General features: G+C 40.5%; 1 protein-coding gene across 1 annotated transcript in view; it reads right to left on the bottom strand.

Annotated features, from left to right (window-relative positions):
- Positions 1-19,214, bottom strand: part of LOC120770932 (dynein beta chain, ciliary) — a 41,566-nt gene that overhangs the window by 21,850 nt on the left and 502 nt on the right. Inside the window, exons 2-10 of the mRNA XM_040098641.1 lie at positions 16,147-16,905; positions 7,406-7,558; positions 7,129-7,340; positions 6,137-6,378; positions 5,796-6,078; positions 5,458-5,723; positions 4,923-5,374; positions 2,986-4,556; positions 83-355 (exon numbers count right to left, since the gene is read on the bottom strand). Of these exons, the coding sequence (XP_039954575.1) occupies positions 83-355; positions 2,986-4,556; positions 4,923-5,374; positions 5,458-5,723; positions 5,796-6,078; positions 6,137-6,378; positions 7,129-7,340; positions 7,406-7,558; positions 16,147-16,867 (4,173 nt within the window). The 5' untranslated portion in view covers positions 16,868-16,905. The remainder of the gene's footprint in view (positions 1-82; positions 356-2,985; positions 4,557-4,922; positions 5,375-5,457; positions 5,724-5,795; positions 6,079-6,136; positions 6,379-7,128; positions 7,341-7,405; positions 7,559-16,146; positions 16,906-19,214) is intronic.

Raw genomic sequence — 19,214 nt, 5'->3', positions numbered from 1 at the left:
CGGTACATATTTACAGTGTTAGTTTGATATAAATAAGAGCAGGCATGTTCAAAGTAATGTTCACTTTGTAAAACAAAATAACCTTGGTGGAGTTCATAAGTTGATTCCAGTGACGCTCACGTATAGCTGGATTCTGCAATTCACCAACAGCACGCAAGGAAGTGAGCATATTTTTGACGGTGGATTCCAAATTTATGAATGTATCCCAGGATCGCATTTCCTTGTCTAATAAACGTATATCCTTGGCGAATTTTTTGCACTCAATGTCCATATTCTCAACATCTACTTTTCGCCAAGGCGTCGTTTTCCAATCTTCGATGCAGGTCTGCACGATGTATACATAGTCCCACAGTTGCTGTTTGGAGATCATGTAAAAATTTATTTAGTATAATATTGCAGATGTAAATTCAAATAAATTTTCTAATGTGAGAATTACACAAAAATGGGTTTATCTTATTGTTTGGGAAATTATTAACAAAATTCAAAAAATTCCACACTGAAATTTACCTTGTATTCGATATAAGTAAACATTGTATATACATATGTATGTGCATAACTAGTTTAGTTTCTTACAAACGAATTGATTTAAAGTACAAAAGATACTTATCTACGCAAAATATTTTATTAAAATTGTTTATATAAACGTTGTTCATGATATAACTAAGAAATTTTTTTCATTTTTAATTTTGATATATACATTATAAAATTCCGAATTCTAATACTTCATAAATCACACATCCTCTTTGATCGCGCGATCAAAGACAGAATAAAGAAACATCTTAATAGTCTTCAAGTGTCGTTTTAAGGTGTTATACACTGTTAGAATTTTCAAAAAATCGAAAAACCACCATTTTGTCAAAAAATTTTATTTTATTCGATTACATCATTTATCATTACTTTAACGAAATCTGTTTGGTTTTTTAATTTCTGAAGATCCAGTCCAGAAATATAGAGGTCACCGCAAAACAACTCTTTTGAGAGGAGCCCTCAGAGATCAGCTGTAGTTCCTTTCCAAATAAATATTTTTACTATAGCCGAGTTAACAACAGCGCGCCAGTCGTTTCTGCTTTTCGCTACGGGGCGCCAATTGGATATTCCAAGCGAAGCCAGGTCCATCTCCACCTGGTCATTCCGACGGAGTGGAGGTCTTCCTCTTCCTCTGCTTCCCCCGGCGGGTACTGCGTCGAATACTTTCAGAGCTGGAGTGTTTTCGTCCATTCGGACAACATGACCTAGCCAGCGTAGCCGCTGTCTTTTAATTCGCTAAACTATGTCAATGTCGTCGTATATTTCATGCAGCTCATCGTTCCATCGAATGCGATATTCGCCGTGGCCAACGCGCAAAGGACCATAAAACTTTCGCAAAACTCTTCTCTCGAAAACTCGCACCGTCGACTCATCAATTGTTGTCATCATCCAAGCCACTGCACCATATAGCAGGACGGGAATTATGAGTGAGTTATAGAGTTTGGTTTTTGTTCGTCGAGAGAGGACTTTACTTCTCAATTGCCTACTCAATCCGAAGTAGCAGCTGTTGGCAAGAGATATTTCGTCTTGTCCTCGTTCACTGCCAGACCCATTTGCTTTGCTTCCTTGTCCAGTCTGGAGAAAGCAGAACTAACGCCGCGGGTGTTGAGGCCGATGATATCAACGGCATACGCCAGCAGCTGTACACTCGTATAAAAGATTGTACCTGCTCGATTAAGTTCTGCAACTCTAATTATTTTATCCTGCAGCAAGTTGAAGAAGTCGCAAGGTAGGGAGTCGCCTTATCTGAAACTTTGTTTGGTATCGAACGGCTCGGAGAGGTCCTTCCCGATCCTGATGGCGCTTTTGGTGTTGAACAACGTCAGTTTACATAGCCGTATTAGTTTTGCGGGGATACCAAATTCAGACATCGCGGCATAAAGGCAGCTCCTTTTCGTGCTGTCGAAAGCAGCTTTGAAATCGACGAAGAGATGATGTGTGTCGATTCTCCTTTCATGGGTCTTTTCCAAAATTTAGCGCATGGTAAATATCTGGGATATCTAAAGCCACACTGATAAGGTCCAGCCAGTTTGTTGACGGTGGGCTTTAATCTTTCACACAATACGCTCGATAGAACCTTATACGCGATGATGAGGAGACTTATCCCACGGTAGTTGGCGCAGATTATGAGGCCTCTCTTTTTGTGGATTGGGCAGAGCACACTTAAATTCCAATCGTTGGGCATTCTTTCGTCCGACCATATTTTACAAAGAAGCTGATATATGCTTCTTATCAGTTCTTCGCCGCCGTGTTTGAATATCTCGGCCGGGCAGTCCATCGGCTCCCGCCGCTTTGTTGTTTCTTAAGCTAGCCAGAGGATACTTGGTCAAAGATCGGAAGTCGTGAGCTGCTTGAGCCATATGTAAAAGAATCGTTTCTGGCCACTTCCAATTGAATGGCGATCAGAGAACTTTCCTCACTTAAAACTAAGTCTAAAAACGCAGTTAAAAAATAGCTTAATATGTGTACACATTTTTGGATCAATAAATATAAAAGTTTTCTCAGAAAAAATTCGCATTTTTCGGCATTCTAACTGTATATAAACCCTTAAAAGCATGAAATATCTGAAATATGGTGTATTCTAAACATTTTTAGATATTTCACGAAAAATAAAAATTATGTAGATACCAACTGCATCTGGTACCCAGGATAATTATTATAAAATTGCTTCTGAAGATCGCCGCTAAATTTGTAAAAATTTGCATACCAGAATCTGTAAAATACGGAAACTTGTGAACCAAAACTAATAATAGATAGACAGATAGATTCGATATTTTGTAAATATTTGATAATCTAAAGATGTGAGTATTGCTTTTTGATTAAACGTGTTTAGAACGTACATACATAAATGTCATAATTATTCAAAATGCAAAATAATGATTCTAAAAAGGTTGAGAAAATGTAATTAAAATATATAACAAATATTTTGAAACATTTTTGTGAAATGCAAATGGTTACCTTTAACATTCGCAATTCCTTGCGACATTGCTTCAATGCCTTGAACTCAGGTATATTAACCTCAAACAAACTACCCGACTCTTGTGTTTCACGCATTTCGCATTCCAGCCGATGTATGTCTTCATTTATACGATCAATCAACAGATAGGGATCATTACAATCGAATCGAAAGAATTTGTAATGTTTGAAAATCTCCCGAAATAGTTGTGTATGTGTCTCAAACTCGGTCACCTTATTGCGTATACGCACCACCTCGGTGGCCTGTAAAGGTGACACTTGCTGCTTCACAGTGGTTGCAATCTTCTTTGTGTTCACCCACTGTTCGGGTAGTTCTTGCAGCAACACATTCACCTCTTCCGGTATGTCCATATCGAAGTACTTCAGCAAATGTATGGTCTCTTGCATGGGTTCGAACATATTATCAGTTTTGACAGCGCGCTCCTTCACCTGCATCAGATAGGCCATAATGCTGACGAGTCCATCATAGTCACCTTCCTTGACGGTCTGCAGTAGGCCTTCATCGGCCTTCCGTATGAAACTACTCAAATCCATGAGATTATTTGTAACGGTATTCACCAAATGTTCCTTAAACATATTTCCCCATTTGCAAACTGTATTCAGCAATGCCTGCCTGAAGGGTCGCACGTCAACTTGAAACCAAGAATTAAAAATTTGGAAAGGTGCAATGTCTTCGATTTCATTGAATAATGATTCATAGTTATCGATTTGTTCACGGAATGCTTCGATGGTGGGTGCACATGGTTGCGGCGCACTCGGTTCTTTCATCAATACCAAATCGATTTCGTCCACATCCAAAATGCGTCCATATTCAAGGAAATACTCCATACATTCATGCCGATCGTCTAGCCAGAGATAGGAGTAACGTTCAAATTGTCGACAAAACAGCGATGCTTCTTCCATAACACGATCGACACCGTTCAAAATCTCACGACGCATATCAATTATATCTTGGTTTTCCTTAACCATATCACCATAATTGCGCTTCTCATTCTTCTTAAGACGTTTTATTAATGTGGCCATTTTCATTATGTCGCGCATTAATTCGATAAGCATGTTATTAAATCCCATCAGATCTTCGGGATTAAGAGATGGCACAAACACCAAGTTCGGTTCTACCAACTCTAAACGGGATTCGAAAAGTGGCGCGCAATTATTATCCGGGTCCATGTTCTCCGCCAAATAGCCAACACTCACACCCACGGTCTTTAATATATTCTCGTATACAATATTATCCACGAAGTCTACATAATTCAACCAAATTTCATCTTCTTGTCTACTTTCCATATTAAACTGAATCACGTTGTCTTGCAGTAAGTTGTGTATCTCTACAGAAGCGGCTTGTATTTCAGCATAACGTTTCATGGTACGATCTGGACGTTCTTCAATGCAAAGCACCGTGTCTTTTTTGGAATCCTTCCGCTCGAAAAGCGGTTGCTTTGCCCAAACGGACATAAGTTGACTTATTTGGTGTAGATTGCTTTGCGTGTGATGCATACGATTTTGTAAAGCTGCGACCGGTGTACGTAACTTGTCTAAATATGTTGTAATATCTGCGGGATAATCAAGAAATGCAATTTAGTTAAACATAAGAGTCGAAAATTTTTTCCATTGTCACGAGAACTTGTAGAAAAATGAGATACTAGAATGAATCTTATCTACGTGATCACGACAACTAGCTATACTCATTTTACCGAGAGTCTTAAAATTTACGTCCCCATATTTTTATTAAAGATCACTACAAAATCGTTAACTTCGGTGACATTGAAGCTATAACACCTTTCACAAATACAAAAGGTTCCTTACAAGAACTTGATTCCGATCAATCAGTTTGCATGTAAGCTTTATGCTTTAGTGATCCTAAGCGCACCTAACCAACTGATCAATTGTATTATCTATAATAATTTTTCAACATTTACCTTCAGAATTCCACACTAACTCGTTTACACCAATCTCCACCAAATCATCGATTTGTTTAATCTCCGATTCGATCAGTTTCAATTCAACTGGGGAACTATTCTCCTGTATAGAGTTATACCAGTCGATGGTCTTTTCAAGATTCAGAGTGTAAGTGCGAAAAGTTTCGTTCTTTTCAGCGAAATTTAAAGCGATCTCCGGTATACCCTCGACAGCCATTTGCTTCAAATAGTGCACCTCACGCAGAATACTGAAGAGTTCCGGACTGAAATTCAATATTAACGAATTGCTATTGGGATCACGGGCGATTAATGAAACTTTCAGATTTGTTTCGATTTGTTCCGCCAACTTTTCACTCCATTCGTCGAAGGCACAGGTTTTATGTATGCCCAGTCGACGCATCAATCGCTCGTAACGTGTAAATATATCCTCTGCGATTTCGGATTTGGTTATGCTAAGTGGTGCGACGCATTGAGAAAATAAATAACGATTCTTTTGAAATATCAAAGGTTATTTGGATTTGAAAACTAAACTCACTCGTGTTGAAGTTTTTGAAAATTTTTAACTGGGGTGCTGATACGCGCCTCCAGTTGGTTGCACCAACGTATGAAGGCGGCTACCGGTGGACAGTTGTAATCAGGATACAAGTTCTTGTTCACTTGTTGCAAATCAATTTGTTTGTAAAATATATCCTCACACGTGGTCATTTCCACTTCGAGCATTTGTACGATCTCTGTGTAACGCTGTGTAAATTGTTCTTTGATTTTAGGGCGATCAATTACACTTCCCACAATATTTATAAGCTAAAAATTTAGAATATCAAGATACATAGTACATATATAAAAAATTTACCATTTTCCATAAAAAGTTCTCACCTTGAACATGCTCTCCAAATTATGGCAATCATCGAATGCTTGACACAATATCGCAGCCAGTTTCATGTCCAACTCCAGTATATGCGTTTGAAAGTTCTCGAAATCCTCATCGAATTCGTGATCGTCGGGATCGAGCACATCATAAGACTTGGAGGCGAAAGCCGTGAAATATTGATTGAACTCCACATATACCGCAGTGATGCGTGTACTCAATTGGCGTCCGCGTAGACCACCGATTTCAACTTTCTCTAACTTCAAGAATTCAATCACAGTAAAGAAAAACCTAAATCCAGAAAATTTGGCTTATAAGCGTGTGTGAAAGAGCCAATGCAATAACTTACCATTGTATTGTGGTTAAACGCTCCAAAAATGCATTAAAGCGATTGAAGACGGAATTTGGATGAAAGGTCCAGGGAATCGGTGGTCTCTCTTCTGGCGTGGGAAAGAAATCTGCTAAATTTTCTTTGTAGTGATCATAAAGCTCACGAAAGAATTTCAATATTTGTATAGATTGTGTGAGACGTTGCATTGCCTCATCAATATCGCTATGGAATATCGACGAAGGATCAAGATAACGCTTGGCCTTAACAATGAGAAGGTATGTACAAAATTTAGGTTAATTCAAAATAAAAATTTTAAAAGACTAGAATTTATTCATAATTTTTATTTGGGGATCCAATATACATAGAGGACCATCTTTCCTTTTTTTGGTAGCCATCGGATATATGTTCCGATAAATGAAAGAAATACAAGACCACTTTCACACGGGCCGATATGAGTATATTAAAGCTGGTAAATTTACAGAAAGCCAAAAAAAGGAAAAATTCTGAACAACTTTGCCTAAGAATCTATGGTAGACCCATACTGGTTTCGAGCCAGCGATTTTTAAGGCGAAGGTTTTTTGGGATTCCAAAAATTTGTTAGCCAGTTTATGCGATATCCTAATGAAATTTAAATTATCAGGTATCGGAATCAACAATATCGGACTACTATATCTCATATCTCCCATACGACCGATTATTCAGATTTTTTAAACTTCGCCTTAAAATCACTGGCTCGAATACCGATCCGCACTAATATACATATGTACATATATTAAAAAAACTTTTTCGTCTCAGGAATACTGTGGGTAGTTTACTGGGTGTGACGAATACACCACAACCGTAATTAGGTATACATTTGCCATATGTGTTAGAGCGGATCAAAGTTGCCGCGTTAAGAGAAAGGCAAGTAGTTTTGGATCGTCTAAATATCGATACAATAATTTTACAAGCGCAAAACTCTAGTTCTATTGTAAATAATGCACTAGCATATCAGCTCCTTTATTACTTACCTGCTGTATAATAAGATTACATAATTGTTTCAGCAGAACGGTTATTTTTGAAGAATTGCTGTAATATCGTGAGTTACCCCACATTGTACAAATCACAAACATTAGTGGGATTAGTAGCGGTTTACACTCGGCAAAATCGATCTCTTCCAACTGCTGTATAGGACGTTTCAGTGGATTTAGATAGAGTGTGATGTCTTTCGCTTCGGCTAAAGCTGCAACAAAATTATGAGTCACAAACATTTGTTATACAAAAATATAACTCTCATCCTATCTTTACCTGTTACAACGTTTTTGAATATTCCTTGAAAACATGGGTGATATGCACTATTAGTATATTCCAATACCAAAGCCATGGCACGTATACGTTCACCACGCAATTGATCGAATATGAAGGATAAGTTCTTCAGCCGATTATTCCAGAAGGCGATTTCTTGAGTTTAAAGTGAAAATTGATAAATATACATATAAATCGAGGATTCAATTCAAGAGGTGGGAATGTTTAAATATGAAGGAGATCAAAACAAACAACCATTCGATCAACCTTCTTCTTCTTCTTAATTGGCGTAGACACCGCTTACGCGATTATAGCCTAGTTAAACACAGCGCGCCAGTCGTTTCTTCTTTCGCTGCGTGGCGCCAATTGGATTCTCCAAGCGAAGCCAGGTCCTTCTCCACTTGGTCCTTCCAACGGAGTGGAGGTGCTTCCTCTTCCTCTGCTTCCCCCGGCGGGTACTGCGTCGAATATTTTCAGAGCTGGAGTGTTTTCATCCATCCGGACAACATGACCTAGCCAGCGTAGCCGCTGTCTTTTAATTCGCTGAACTATGTCGATGTCGTCGTATATCTCATTACAGCTCATCGTTCCATCGAATGCGGTATTCGCCGTGGCTAACGCGCAAAGGACCATAAATCTTTCGCAGAACTTTTCTCTCGAAAACTCGCAACGTCGACTCATCCGTTGTTGACATCGTCCAAGACTCTGCACCATATAGCAGGACGGGAATTATGAGTGACCTATAGAGTTTGGTTTTTGTTTGTCGAGAGAGGACTTTGCTTCTCAATTGCCTACTCAGTCCGAAGTAGCACCTGTTGGCAAGAGTTATCCTGCGTTGGATTTCTAGGCTGACATTGTTGGTGGTGTTTACGCTGGTTCGAAGATAGACGAAATTATCTACGACTTCAAAGTTATGACTGTCAACAGTGACGTGAGTGCCAAGTCGCGAATGCGACGACTGTTTGTTTGATGACAGGAGATATTTCGTCTTGCCCTCGTTCACTGCCAGACCCATTTTCTGTGTGCTTCCTTGTCCAGCCTGGAGAAAGCAGAACTAACGGCGCGGGTGTTGAGGCCGATGATATCAATATCATCGGCATACGCCAACAGCTGTACACTCTTATAGAAGATGGTACCTTCTCTATTTAGTTCTGCGGCTCGAACTATTTTCTCCAAAAGCAGGTTGAAAAAGTCGCACGATAAGGAATCGCCTTGTCTGAAACCTCGTTTGGTATCGAACGGCTCGGAGAGGTCCTTCCCGATTCTGACGGAGCTCTTCGTGTTACTCAACGTCAGTTTACACAGCCGTATTAGTTTTGCGGGGATACCAAATTCAGACATCGCGGCATAGAGGCAGCTCCTTTTCGTGCTGTCGAAAGCAGCTTTGAAATCGACGAAGAGGTGGTGTGTGTCGATTCTCCTTTCACGGGTCTTTTCCAAGACTTGGCGCATGGTGAATATCTGGTCGGTTGTTGATTTTCCAGGTCTAAAGCCACACTGATAAGGCCCAATCAGTTTGTTGACGGTGGGCTTTAATCTTTCACACAATACGCTCGATAGAACCTTATATGCGATGTTGAGGAGGCTAATCCCACGGTAGTTGGCGCAGATTGTGGGGTCTCCTTTTTTATGGATTGGGCATAGCACACTTAAATTCCAATCGTTGGGCATGCTTTCGTCCGACCATATTTTACAAAGAAGCTGATGCATGCACCTTATCAGTTCTTCGCCGCCGTGTTTGAATAGCTCGGCCGGCAATCCGTCGGCCCCTGCCGCTTTGTTGTTCTTCAGGCGAGCAATTGCTACTCGCACTTCTTCATGGTCGGGTAATGGAACGTCTGCTCCATCGTCATCGATTGGGGAATCGGGTTCTCCTTCTCCTGGTGTTGTACGTTCACTGCCATTCAGCAGGCTGGAGAAGTGTTCCCTCCATAATTTAAGTATGCTCTGGGCATCAGTGACTAGATCACCTTTGGGGGTTCTACAGGAATACGCTCCGGTCTTGAAACCTTCCGTAAGCCGCCGCATTTTTTCGTAGAATTTTCGAGCATTACCCCTGTCGGCCAGCTTATCAAGCTCTTCGTACTCACGCATTTCAGCCTCTTTCTTCTTCTGTCTACAAATGCGTCTCGCTTCCTCTTCAACTCTCGGTATCTATCCCATCCCGCACGTGTAGTGGTCGATCGTAACGTTGCGAGGTAGAGCAGCCTGTTTTCTCTCCGCTGCGACACGGCACTCCTCGTCGTACCAGCTGTTCTTTTGCACTTTCCGAAAACCAATGGTTTCGGTTGCAGCTGTACGTAAGGAGTTTGAAATGCCGTCCCACAGTTCCCTTATACCGAGTTGTTGACGAGTGCTCTCAGAGAGCAGGAGTGCAAGCCGAGTAGAAAATCGTTCGGCTGTCTGTTGTGATTGCAGCTTCTCGACGTCGAACCTTCCTTGTGTTTGGTGGCGTGCGTTTTTTGCTGCACAGAGGCGGGTGCGAATCTTAGCTGCAACAAGATAGTGCAAGCCGAGTAGAAAATCGTTCGGCTGTCTGTTTTGATTGCAGCTTCTCGACGTCGAACCTTCCTTGGTCCGAGTCGATGTTAGGACCTCGGAGCGCACGCACATCTAAAACACTGGAGACGTGTCTTCCGTCTACCACATCATGACCGATCTGGTTGGTAGTTTTTCGATCCGGAGACAGCCAGGTAGCTTGATGAATCTTCTTATGCTGGAATCTAGTACTACAGATAACCATATTTCGGGCCCCGGCGAAGTCAATCAGTTTCAACCCATTTGGGGATGTTTCGTCGTGGAGGCTGAATTTACCGACCGTAGTGCCAAATATACCTTCTTTGCCCACCCTGGCGTTAAAGTCGCCAAGCAATGATTTTGACATCGTGGCGGGGGCAGCTTCATCATAGCGCGGCTCCAAGCGCTCATAGAAGGTATCTTTGGTCACATCGTCCTTCCCTTCCGTCGGGGCGTGGGCGCAAATCAGCGATATGTTGAAGAACCTCGCTTTGATGCGGATTGTGGCTAGACGTTCATTCACCGGAGTGAATGATAGTACTCGGCGACGGAGTCTCTCTCCCACCACGAATCCCACACCAAACTTGCGCTCCTTTATATGGCCACTGTAGTAAATGTCACAAGGACCTACTCGTCTCTGTCCTTGTCCCGTCCATCGCATTTCTTGGACGGCGGTGATGTCAGCCTTTGTCTTTACGAGGACATCAACCAGCTGGGCAGCGCGCACCTTCCTCAATTAAGGGACCGGACATTCCAGGTGCATGCCCTCAATTCGTAGTCCTTATTTCGTTTGCCATGGTCGTCATCAAAAGGGGGGTCTCTCATCCGAGGCTGGTTGTAGCTCTTCACTGGGGGTGTTTTTTTATGTGGCGGGTCCCAAACCCAGCGCACAACCCTTGTAGGGAATGTTTCGCCTTCTCACTTTAGCTCGCCTTCCGAACGGATGTTCTTAAGGCTACCTAGAGGATACTTGGTCAAAGACCGGAAGTAGTGAGCTGCTTGAGCCATGTGTAAAAGAATCGTTTCTGGCCACTCCCGGGTGAATGGCGATCAGAGAACTTTCCTCACTTGCGTGAACTTCTACACATGACTCCATCCTCATTCGATCAACCTACAACTCCAAAATACGTAGTAGTTGTACGCCGTGTGAATTTTCGTAAGGAACTTAAACTATTCTCGAGATTCTCATTATCTAAGATTTAAGTCTACACAAATTTCACGAACTAAAATCTCAAAGTCTCCAGTTTGCCTATAAAAGGTGGGGCTTCAAAACATATTTTCTTCTTTTAAGAAAAGTGATTGGGTAGAGATGTGTAAGAGTTAACAAAATTATTGTCAAAAAATATCAGATACTAGTAGATCCGCTGTGGTATACATTTATACTTGTATTCATATAATAAACTATTCAATGCAGTGAAAATTTTATTTACGAATAAAGGCGAAACTGTTTTTGACGGTGTAAGAATCCAGGAGATTGTACTTGAGGTTTAATTCAAAATAAGGAATTTAAGGCTGTTTTCAGAGTTAAGATAATAGCTTCTGTCAATTCTATTTAGAAAAACGTTCTTTACCGAAAAAAGGAGACCCCACAATCTGCGCCAACTACCGTGGGATTAGCCTCCTCAACATCGCATATAAGGTTCTATCGAGCGTATTGTGTGAAAGATTAAAGCCCACCGTCAACAAACTGATTGGACCTTATCAGTGTGGCCTTAGACCTGGCAAATCAACAACCGACCAGATATTCACCATGCGCCAAATCTTGGAAAAGACCCGTGAAAGGAGAATCGACACACACCACCTCTTCGTCGATTTCAAAGCTGCTTTCGACAGCACGAAAAGGAGCTGCCTTTATGCCGCGATGTCTGAATTTGGTATCCCCGCAAAACTAATACGGCTGTGCGAGCTGACGTTGAGCAACACCAAAAGCTCCGTCAGAATCGGGAAGGACCTCTCCGAGCCGTTCGAAACCAAGCGAGGTTTCAGACAAGGCGATTCCCTATCGTGCGACTTTTTCAACCTGCTGCTGGATAAAATAGTTCGAGCCGCAGAACTAAATAAAGAAGGTACCATCTTCTATAAGAGTGTACAGCTGTTGGCGTATGCCGATGATATTGATATCATCGGCCTCAACACCCGCGCCGTTAGTTCTGTTTTCTCCAGACTGGACAAGGAAGCACAGAAAATGGGTCTGGCAGTGAACGAGGGCAAGAGGAAATATCTCCTGTCATCAAACAAACAGTCGTCGCACTCGCGACTTGGCTCTCACGTCACTGTTGACAGTCATAACTTTGAAGTTGTAGATAATTTCGTCTATTTAGGAACCAGCATTGACACCACCAATAATGTCAGCCTGGAAATCCAACGCAGGATAACTCTTGCCAACAGGTGCTACTTCGGCCTGAGTAGGCAATTGAAAAGTAAAGTCCTCTCTCGACGAACAAAAGCCAAACTCTATAAGTCACTCATAATTCCCGTCCTGCTAAATGGTGCAGAGTCTTGGACGATGTCAACAACTGATGAATCGACGTTGCGAGTTTTTGAGAGAAAAGTTCTGCGAAAGATTTATGGTCCTTTGCGCGTCGGCCACGGCGAATACCGCTTTCGATGGAACGATAAGCTGTACGAGATATACGACGACATCGACATAGTTCAGCGAATTAAAAGACAGCGGCTACGCTGGCTAGGTCATGTTGTCCGGATGGACGAAAACACTCCAGCTCTGAAAGTATTCGACGCAGACCCGCCGGGGGAAGCAGAGGAAGAGGAAGACCTCCACTCCGTTGGAAGGACCAAGTGGAGAAGACCTGGCTTCGCTTGGAATATCCAATTGGCGCCACGTAGCGAAAAGAAGAAACGACTGGCGCGCTGTTGTTAACTCGGCTATAATCGCGTAAGCGGTGTCTACTCCAACTAAGAAGAAGAAGTTCTTTACCGTAAGAAGGAATCTTAGTTTAGTTTACCCTACTTAAGAGGCTAACAATAAGTTTGCGAATCTTAAGCCACTCACTTAATTTACACCCTACATAGTTGATTATGTTTTAAACTGGGCCTAAAATATATTACGTCTGGGCTGGTAAGTCGTTTCTACGTAATCTTGAGCTCCTGTTCCCACGCAATAACTATCTTGCTAGTTGCATTGGATGTTATGTGATAAACCACGGTGCTTCCGTGATTATACGAAGAATTTTTGATTGCGCACGACGATGAATTTCGATGTTGCTGCTACTCGCGTTGCCCCACAGCTCACACCCATAGGTCGAGATTGGTTTTAAAACTGTGTTGTATATAATGACTTTATACTCCAGACTCAGAGTTGAGCGAATTAATAAGCCAGTGCAAAGAACCTGCCTTTAACTTAAGGTAAGACCTTTTAGCCTCTATGTGGTTTCGCCAAGTAAGTCGCCTATCCAAATGGACCCCTAGGTAAGTAACATGATTGCTTTGTGGTATTTTTACGTTGTTCAGTGTCAACGACGAACAGCTGCTCTTGTTTAGGGTAAATGTAACGTGCTTACAATTTCGCTTGTTAACCTTTATCCTCAAGTTTGCGAGCCAGTTGACCACAGATTCAATATGATTTCCTAGGAGTGCATTTGCATGAATTGGGCACTTGGAGCAGCTGATTATTGCAGTGTCATCGGCAAAAGTAGACATAGTCAAGCGGTCGTTTACTGGAATATATGAAGTGTATAAAACATATAACATTGGGCCAAGAAAACTGCCTCGTGGTACACCAGCTTCAATCGTTTGGGCTATAGATGTAGTGGTGTTACATCGAACTACAAAATATCGATCATAGAGGTAGGACTTAAACAGTTCGTGGGTGTTTTGCGGGAGTAGCATTTTTATTTTGTACATAAGACCATCTAACCATACTCGATCAAAAGCCTGCGCGACATTAAGAAATATTGCAGAGCAATATTCTCGTTTTTCAAAAGCTGTTCGAATTTCAGATGTGATCCTATGTACTTGCTCGATCGTTCCATGTTTTTCCCTGAAGCCAAATTGGTGAGATGGTATTATGTTGTGGGTTTGAAGATGTGGCTTAATGCGGAGCATATGAAGTTTTTCAAATAATTTCGACATGCGCGATAACAAGCTGATGGGCCTATAGGAGGATGGCTGCGTTTTGTCCCTCCCAGCCTTCGGTATCATCACTATAGTTGACTTTTTCCATTGTTGAGGAAAGTGAGCTTGTTTTGTGATTGCATTGAAAAACATATAGATGCAGATTATACCACAATTTGGTAGGTCAATAATCATTTTTGGAGTAATTAAGTCGTGCCCAGGAACTTTTTTTGGCTCCAATTTCTCCATAATTGTTTTTTGATATCTCTTCAGGTACGAATTTCCCTGGCTCAGATTCCATCAAATAGGGTACGGTTGGAAGAGTAAAGTCATTAGTTTCTGGGTTTGGCTGGAAGGCATTTTTTAGATGAGCCATTATTGTCACGTATAGGCATTTCACACTCTATGTATGAGCGCACTTAGAGTTTGATGTGCTTTCCACAACGGGTGCTTTGTAGTAGTCGGTGACAGCTTTTGAATGTACTGGTACTGCTCACGCTGTTCCTCGTTTCTGAGGGCTCTCGTCAGTGCATGTTTGGCCGCTTTCAACAGTTATTTTGAAGTTGGTGATCTATGAACCTGCCACTCTCTTCATAGGCGTCGTTTTTTTAATACTAGTATTTCAATTTCTCTATTAGTTAAGCTATGCTTTTTGTTTTCCATATAACCTTTTTGAGGAGTTGAAATTTTGGCGGCTGTTTTAATGGTTGATTCGAATGCTGCGATAGTGTTTTCAATATCGACCGGTGTATCTAAATTTGGTTCGAGTTCTATGTGTGTGCTGATGTATTTTTTGTACTTTAACCAATTTGTAGCTTTTAACGTGAGCATATAGGGTGACTGATGCCGCAAAGTAAAGAGAACTGGTGAGTGGTACTGATGAGAGGTCTGCTCTTGTTTCTGCAGTAATATGGCTGTGAGGAATTTTCTTAGTTACTGCGAAGTTAATTAAATCTGGCAGCTTTTTCGGGTCTGCCGGCCAATATGTAGGCTTTCCAGGAGACACGTAGTCCAGTTTGTTTCTTTTACATATAAGGACGGTATATAATTGCTTGCCTTTAGGGTTACATAACCAGGAACCTCAGTGAGGGTGTTTCGCATTATAATCACCTGCAGCAAGAAAGCACTCTCCCAGCGATCTATAAATTGCTTTTCTGTAATCGTGAAACGTGGGGGACAATAAACGGCGGACAAAGTAATGTCACCTTGCTTTGTCTGCACGCATATTGATGTTGCTTGCAGATAATTCTCAGCAGTTCCAGTTAAAGAATGGTGTTTAATGCGACTCCTGATTAAGATACCAGTTCCATGCGCCTTTCCATCTGGATGATTCGTACAATAGAAGGTATATCCCGATACATCAAAGTTGTATTTACTAGCTAGGGGAGTTTCTGCAAGAAGCATTATATCAATTTCCTTGTCGTTGAGAAATTTTGACAGCTCAAGTTTATGGCGAGGTATACCATTTGCATTCCGTTTTGGCACGGAATTTGTATGCAATTTGACTTCTATTGCTAATTCAAGAGTTCGAGTTATGGAGAACTTCGAGTTATAGAAGTTTGAGTAATGGAAATTCAATTGCATTATATTTTTTTGAGGACTGTGAATACATGCGCATGTTTAAAAATATATACTGTGAAGTCTCACATAAACAGACACTAACGAGCCAGCCTTTCTGTCCAGTTATTAGAGTTGTCGGCTTAATATATTGTACTTAATAAAAATCAATAAATTGTGGGACTGGTCAATACTTGTATGTTAATGGAAATGTCCGCTTTATAGCGCGTCCATCTAATAGAGCGTCCATTTATTGCACTTTTCACTGTATTTATTTGTTATTTATGAATTGTTTTGACTATCCTATATTCTAAGTTGCTTCAAACTTGTCACAGTGTGCTAAATTTTGCTAAAGTCGGTTCAGTAGTTTAGGAGTCCATCGCAAACAAACAACCTAACACTTAATTTTTATAGCAAACAAAAAATACAGTGAATTAAAATAAGGCTCCTTCTTCCCAAAACCTTTAAGACCATAATATTTTGTTTGTCTAAACAACGATCCATCAATTCCCTCAAGTCAAGGTAAATTGAGAATGATGCTACCGATCGAGCATAGTAATTACGCATAAAATTTGGGAAAACAATGTTTTCATACTCACCAACTTGCGGTGTAGGGTTCTGACCATTTTGAAATGCGTTCGATGGATTCTCTTTGATGACTTCGTGTATTTGTTCTGCCCACTTGATGACAACACCCTCAATAGCACTTTTCAAGTATAAATCGATAGCTATGCGACGTGAATTATTTAATTTCGCAGCCAACTTAACAATCAATTCCACACCTACTGGCATAGCGAGTATTGTCTCGCCACTAACTTGCCCCTTCACCTGATGTACAGTGCTCTTCAAGCTGTGCACATGCTTTTGCACATCCTGTGCAACCATTGTGGGCCATGACTTGTAGTTCACATCATTGGAGAGCAATGGTACAAGCACCTCCTCGACCAACGCGGACAGCTGATCGATGGTGCGTGTAGCCAAGTCACCATAAATAATAAAATTACTACAGTCCTCGCGTGGCACAGGCTGTGGATGTTTCTTAATGAAATAAACCCCTTTACTTTTTAACTGTGAGAGGGGAAAGGTAGTGGATGGTAACAGTTGTGCGGCTTGTGTGAGTATAATAATTAGCACCATGGGTACCGGTCGATCGAGAAATTCTTTTATTATAGCTTTGTGCTCTTCCACCGTTATTACTCGTGTCCATTTTTCTGGTTTCAATTTCAGTGATTTAATAACAAAAGAACCCATCAGCTCTAGCCGTGGATCTGGTCCTACCGCTGCAGCGGCTGCGGCTTCTGCGCTAGTGGAGGGTTCCATTGTCGATAATTTCTTTAGAAATTACGATGCAGGAATTGCTGGAAAAGATTAGTAACTATGTTTTAAGGGAATTTAGATAAATGTGGTCAATAGATGAATATCAACTCTTTAATAACAATGTAGATAACATTGGACTTATGTTTAGATCTTGTGGAATTTGAAAATTCTGAGAGATTATTCAGTCGGACAGTATACAGTTAATTCTAAATATTCGATTAAGATTCTTTATTTAATATTTTTACAAAGCAGTCTGAGTACGTCGAGAGCGCAAGTCGTACACAGAAAGATATTTTTTTAGTAAAAATATATGAATTTTAATTATAGCATGCAATCCGTAAAACTTAAAAATGTTGACCAAGCCTTTCTTCTTTTAGGAATCTTTATACTTTGTAGATATGTATATTTCTCAAATTAACCAATTTTTAGTGTTCGACAAATAAATTTTATTGGACTACGGCGTCATTTTGCGTTAAAACTTTTATCGAAGCTCTGTTATCCTAGCTCTTTTTTGCTTTTTTTAATATTAAGAATACAAATATGGCATACTCTCCTAAATATACAATCCGGTTCTCTTGATTAGTGTCAATAATTTTTATGAAAGAACAAGTAAGGAAGGGCTAAGTTCGAGTGAATTTTATACTCTTGCAACTTGAAGGAGTCAATGCCAGGAAAATACCTTAAGGTGTAAAACGTCAATCAGAGGATCAGAATCCAAGCATTTAAAAATAAAAATAAAAATGACAGATGACGAGAAAAGTTGAAATCCGGTTGACTGTCCGTCTGTCCGTCCGTACAAGCTGTAACTTAAGTGAAAATTGAGATATCTCGATGAAATTTGGTAAGTGGGTTCGTTAGTACAAATTTCGAGTTAAATGGACGTAATGGCCATCGCCATTAACCGAAAACACATAAAATGTCATAACTAAGCACTAAATTAAGCTGTAATTTGCCACAGAGGATCGCAATAGCAATGGGCACATATGGTCAAAACTTTGGAAAAAGTGGGCGTGGCCCCGCCCTCTAATAAGTTTAATGTACATATCTCCTAAGCCACTTAAGCTACAGCAACCAAATTTTCCGAGTACAAATCTTATAAGAACTTCTACCGACAGTGTGAAAATGGATGAAATCGGAGGATAATAACGCTTTCCTTTATAACGGTACTGTTAAGAACTACTAATAGCGCAATAATTCAATAATTAAATATGCCAGAAGCATTAAATGTCATGCCAAAGATGGCATGAGAGAGTTTTATTAGCGCTGGTGTGAAAATTGGACGATGGGCGTGGCACCGCCCACTTTTTGGTGAAATCCCATATCTCGGGACCCGAACAATTGATTTCAACAAAACTTAGTACGTGACATTGTTTTTATATTCGTATATCACATTGTGAAAATGGACAAAATCGGATAACAACCACGCCTATGTCCTATATAGCACAATTTTAAATTCCACTTGATTCGTTCAGTCTAAAAACGGTTCAAGAGCTGAGGTACCGAAAATTTAGACCCTGGTCTAATGGACAAAGTGTGATATATATTACTGAAATTAAGGAATAACCCTTCTCTCTTAATGGTATGTCTATATGTCAAAAATGGATTGAATCGGACCAATACCTCCCTTAGCCCCCATATACCAAATATAAAGATTTTCGAACTTCGGGGTGACTTTGTACTGCATATAAAGGCGAATATGTGAGTTATCCCAATGAAAATAAGAGAGCGGTTTTACTCAAGAAATTGTATCTTTGTGCTTAAAATAGATAAATTTGAACGAAAACTTGGCCTAGTCCCCAAAATAACTAATACCGGGAGTTTCGAACATCCAGCTGACCTTACTCTATATGATTGGTTTTACACCTAAAAGTATTTCCCTGGCTTTGATTCTTGCAAGTTGCAAGAGTATAAAATAAACTTAGCCCTTCCTTACTTGTTTTATATTGTGTTAGATAAATGGGCTGAAAAATTTGGAATGGCGAGAGATCGCGTCACAAGCAAAAAGTCTCCATTTAGAACCAATCGCTTCCAAGTAATTGGCCTCAAAATGGCGATACCAAGATATAGTAACAGTTCGTGAAATATTTTTGGGTCATCAGAGGCAAAAAGGAGGAGTTTGTGGGCCGATGGATATATGCATCAAAGGTCGATAATAAAGATGGGCCAAAGACTTTCATCTCATGTTGTATAAGTTTATGTAAGTAGATATTAAAAACGTTAGTTATAACTCTAAGAGTCAGCAAATGTTGTACTACGTTATTTTAAAATATTTTTGAAAAAATTTATAATTATTTTAAACATTTAATAATCTTTATGAATGGATATATGTATCTATACTTATTACTATACA

The sequence above is a fragment of the Bactrocera tryoni genome, chromosome 1 (assembly GCF_016617805.1).
Source record: "Bactrocera tryoni isolate S06 chromosome 1, CSIRO_BtryS06_freeze2, whole genome shotgun sequence".
Taxonomy (NCBI): domain Eukaryota; kingdom Metazoa; phylum Arthropoda; class Insecta; order Diptera; family Tephritidae; genus Bactrocera; species Bactrocera tryoni.
The sequence above is the reverse complement of the archived record's forward strand: the minus strand, read 5'-3'. Positions and strand labels throughout refer to the sequence as shown.